The sequence below is a fragment of the Sesamum indicum genome, linkage group LG12, assembly GCF_000512975.1.
Source record: "Sesamum indicum cultivar Zhongzhi No. 13 linkage group LG12, S_indicum_v1.0, whole genome shotgun sequence".
In the NCBI taxonomy this organism is placed as follows: Eukaryota; Viridiplantae; Streptophyta; class Magnoliopsida; order Lamiales; family Pedaliaceae; genus Sesamum; species Sesamum indicum.
Genome location: NC_026156.1, coordinates 3626696 through 3631658, shown reverse-complemented (window position 1 = coordinate 3631658; position 4963 = coordinate 3626696). Strand labels below are relative to the sequence as shown.

The following is a 4963-nucleotide window of genomic DNA, read 5'->3' as shown; positions in this document are numbered from 1 at the left end:
AAGCCTCTCCAGAATCAGCCTCTTAGTGAATGGTGAGTAGGTTCAAGTTTCCCTTCTATGATTGTCTAGTATCACTATAATATTTCATCTCTAATACATTGTAAAGGAATTAAAGCATATGATCTGTGCTTCATATATAATCACTCGACACTGCATCTTGATCCCTTCAATAGTTTTCTTCTTGTCTGCCGTTTTTGTAGGTAAGAAGTGGCATGTGACTGTGAAAATTGAATTGCTATAAGTGGACGATATTATGTCTTTTTATAGCTTGAATTGGTGAGTTTTCGAAAGACGGGAGGTTGATTAAGCTTAACAGTTATCACATCTCGAGCCTGGTCTATGGTTCTTATTGTCAATTTTCAGTCCCTGTGACCTGCTCTGCAGCTGTAATAGGAGATGTATTAATCAGTGCTTTGTGAGTATGTAATGCTGAACTTGTCAGTCATGGTTCTATGATCAACTCCTCGAAATTCCTCATACGAATGGTGCTGTACTTATTTCTTTTAACCTTTCTGTTCGACTTTGATATATAAACTATGAGAGATTTTATTTAATGGGAGGTTAAGCTAATCATAGATTTGGCTTTGAGCCTGTGGTGGCGGTTGTTAAATCGATCATTCTTGTTTTCAACCTGTCATCTATGATCAGTAACCATGATGCAGCAGTGTAGATCCCATTGGAGTATCAAAATTTGAGATGTCGGCCAATTGCATATTGCTTGCTAGTAGTAATTGAGCCTCGCCATTGATCTCCCATCTGGAAGCTATAAACGGTGGTTATTTCATGTATATCCTAACAACATTTAACAACTTTGATCCTACCATTTCTAAATTCTTGGCAGCAAAATCAAACCCTACACCGGAAAATCGTCATTGTTCACGTGGCTGAAATGGCCTGTGTAAAAGATGGCTGAAGTTGGAATGTCGTTATTATTATGATCTTGACTTCTTGGCCTTGCTTGTAGAGCAAAACAATGGAGCACATGCTCTTTGTCTTCAAACAAATCACTAACTTCTCCACTCAAATTTCTCTGTTTTTTCCTTAAAAAACTCAACAGTGAAATCACCAAACAATCTGCTGATCTTTCTTTGCATCAAATGGATAAGAATCAACTGGCAGATATTAAAGCTACTTTCTAGCTAACAAATTTCACTTCCATTATTTCAGAGCCTAACCACCACCCTCCAGCCCCCTTTGTCCCTCCATTCTTGATAATCCACCCTGCAAATGTATTAAATTTCCTTGTATGATTCCATATTGACGGAGATCTACAGGTTGATTTGTGGCATAATGGCCTTCTACGCCTACAAGGGTGATGTCGATGACTGCTATTGGACTCATTACAGTAGTGGTTCCCATTATGATTTTCCTTCAGCTCCAATTCAAGCCTCAGAACAGTACTCTTCTCCGTATGAATTTGGTGAGCCTGAATTATTTAAGTCTTCTTCTGATTACCATAGAGATTATTCGTTTGCAACTCCACCAGAACTGAATTACTCTGTGTACACCTATACTGGGCCTCAGACAGTGCACTATGAGCCGATTGAATATCATAATTCTTACAATTATTACCAGTGCTCCGTAAATCCATCAGAAATAAACTATAGTGAGCCTAAATTTCTCCAATATGAGCCACCTCCCGATGATTGGTGTTACTTTCGTTCAGAGACAAAGTTCACAGTATCTTCTTCTACGGTAGAGTTCAACGAACCTGAATTTGAAGAATATGACCCCACTCCTTACGGTGGAGGTTATGATCCTGCTACAACCTACGGTAAGCCGCTTCCTCCTTCGGAAATCACCTGTTATCCTCGGTCCGTGCCAAAATCTGACGCCACATCCTTGGAAAGTTTCTCGTATGGTTCAATTCCTTCACCATATGGTAAAGAAGATGATCTCCCAACGAAGCCTCCCGATGGAAGCAAACCAATAGACGCCAAAACAGACGAAAAACCCAGTGTTGAAACTGGAGACAAGGTTACTAGTGATGGAGCGGATGGTGGAAGAGTTGAGCCAACAGACGTGAAGCCGAATGATGATACTCCATCTTATGAACATCAAGACGGGTTTCAGAACGGAATAAGAGGAGGTTATGGTTATGGTTATGAAAGTGAGAGGCAGGTGGGTCAAATTCCGTATGGATCTGGTTTGGAAGCTATGGACCTTTGTGAAAGTATCTTTGGTTACTGGCCCTGCTTAGCCAAGCAACAGCAGCAAAGACGCAAGTGTCGAGAAGCTTGTCATCAGGAAAGAATAATGGATCCATGTAAAAGCGTCCTGGATTATCTTTTCGGGAGTTCAGGAGTGTATGATTACGAAAATTATAATCATCAGTGGCAGGCTGATCGATACGACTGTTAAGACAATTCGCGGCTACAATAACCACACTGGAATTCCGGCGGACTTCTGGGTATGAGGTCATCTTGTCTTTCACTGCGTTTAGTTTTTTGCTTGAATCCCTGTGTACTGATTATCACTCTAAGAAGATCTCGAAACCATTTTTATTTTCCGGCAGTCTGAGCAGCTCCCCTGGATTTACTGATCCAAATGTGGGAAGCAGAATCAGTATGTCGTATGATTACTTGAAAGAATGCGGCTTGCAACGCTAATGTCGGCCCATAAACAAAGTTGTGGTACATCTGAAACGAACAAGTCCAGTGGAAATCAATGATTGTATCCCGGCAAAGGGGAAAAATGCAATTTTGTCCTTGTGATATTTTAAAAATGCACATTTACCCTCCTATTAAAAAAAATAGCAATTTATCTCCTTATATTTTTTAGAATTAAACAATTTACCTCATTAAACTTGAGTTAAGTTGCTATTGTTTTTTTTTCATAAGAGGTAATTTGTTCATTTATAATATCATGGATGAATTGCATTAAACCCCCTCACAGAGCATAGCAGTTGGGGCAAAATGTTTCCATGATTCAACTACCAATCCATGCTAGCCATAGCATTGTTTAAACATTGTTCAATCTGAATTCGTCTTTCATTATCTTCGATCAGACTATTTGGAGTTCGGTGGGCAGCAAAATCATGTTACTTACTTATCCTGCTTTAATTTCTTCTTTCTCCGGGGATGCTTAGTTACTTATTGATGTCTGCTATGATTGTTTAGTTGGTTGTGAAGCAAAGGCAAACTAGAAGTTTGAATTGTCATGATTATATATATATATATAATTGTTCAAAGGACAGCGTTTCATTTACAATTTACCGATTATATTATTACATCACAGTTTCTCTGTGTCGTGTTGTTACCGTGTCATTACATTGATGTCCTTAAAGCATTGTGCACAACATTTGTAATTCGTTTCCTGATTGAACCCAAACAAGTAGTATCCAGCCCACAACTTAGTGAAGAAAATAAACGCAACAGAAAACTACAAAAACTGCAGAAGAAGTGAACAGTGAGAGGTCAACTCGAGAACAGGTACAGGACATTTGCAATCAAAACACGTACGAAAAATCATTAGACAAAGCCTAAAAAGTCATAAAGCAAAAAGCAAGTGGTCGTCTGAAATATAATTACTTCCATTTCCATATTCTAAATTATTAGCCGTGAACGCGTTTGTTTTATTCACTGTCCAATTCTCCGTCGATACGCCCAAGATTCAACGAATCCGTTTAACGTTCTGACAGAAATGTCCGTATGCAAATTCTGGGTACAGGAATCTTAGGGAAAGGTATCTCGTAACAACTACGTCGCAAGATTCATCATTTACTGTTAGGCTATGAGAGGTTAATATAATACAGAGATTCTGAATGAATGTACAGAAAAAGTGGGTATAATATTTAACTAAAACGAAGTTGAATGAGTGAAAAGTTGGTGCAGGCGCAGAAACCTCGTAGTTTCCGTCGTCGTCGTCAGATTGGGTGACAAGAAATGTGAAGTTTGTTCTGCTTAATTGAGTAGGGATGGATGATGAATGATGAATGATGATACTTTTTTTTCACATGATTCTCTTGCCATGCACCAAAAACACATCCTTTCCGCTTAAGCCAATTGTCTGGCATTTGGTACGCTTACCACTTTACCATTTTTGCCCTTTCACTTTTCTTCCTTATTAATTACTAGTACTTGGAGCTACACATTATTAATTTTTGTGGAAAAAAAAGGAGAGAAGAAATTTATTAATTTTTGACTATTGGGATTGTAATAATTTCTTTTGGTCAAGTGTGATACATAGTATGAAATGAATTAGTTTTAGGATTCTAAAATATCAAGTTGGCTAATGGTCTAAAAAAATAATATAGCATATAAAGAAAGAAATCGGGGATTGGAGTATAGTATGTTGAATAATTATTGATTTATTAGGTAGATCTCTTCTGGCAAGACAATGCATATTCATATATGTCAAAAGGCCTGCTCTATTCCTTGACATCAGAGGTAGAAAGAAAACAAAAATTCTTTAGTATTAAGCAAATGAGGCTAATATGGGAAACAAATGAACACAAACTAATTAGTATGTAGCCCCCACATTTTCACACACATTAACCCTTTTAAAGTTTTCCTCTTTTTATTACCTTCCCCCTTTGCAGAGTGGCATTGGTATCATCCTTCCAGTTCCCATTTCACAACCAGTCCCATGGCCATGATATTCACACTTCTCCTCCATCTCTTTCTTTTCTCTTTGGCCACAGCCTCAACCTCCATTCATGACCTGCTGAAGAGCAGAGGCTTGCCTGCTGGGCTTTTTCCAAAGAATGGTGTGAAGTCTTATGAACTTGGTGAAGATGGGCTACTGCAAGTGTACTTGGACTGGCCCTGTGTCGCCAAGTTTGAGACAAGGGTTATGTTTGAAAGTGTTGTGAGGGCTAATCTTAGTTATGGTGGGTTGATTGGAGTGGAGGGCCTGTCTCAAGAAGAGCTGTTTTTGTGGTTGCCTGTTAAGGACATCATTGTTTATGATCCTTCCTCTGGCCTTATTCTGTTTGACATTGGAGTGGCTCACAAACAGATGT

At 38.7% G+C, this 4963-nt stretch overlaps 2 protein-coding genes across 3 annotated transcripts in view; both read left to right on the top strand.

Moving 5' to 3' along the window:
• LOC105175432 (DAG protein, chloroplastic) overlaps positions 1-2725 on the top strand; it is a gene marked incomplete in the record, with an annotated part of 4571 nt that extends 1846 nt beyond the window's left edge. The window contains 1 exon segment of one of the 2 annotated variants that reach the window (XM_020698335.1): positions 174-2725. In XM_020698335.1, coding sequence (XP_020553994.1) covers positions 1291-2361 — 1071 coding nt within the window. 2 annotated transcript variants of the gene reach the window in all.
• LOC105175471 lies at positions 4391-4963 on the top strand (the record flags this gene model as incomplete). Its single annotated transcript, XM_011097918.2, is given in 1 exon segment — positions 4391-4963. A coding segment is annotated over 1 exon segment (376 nt), but the record flags the coding sequence as incomplete, so codon positions are not given.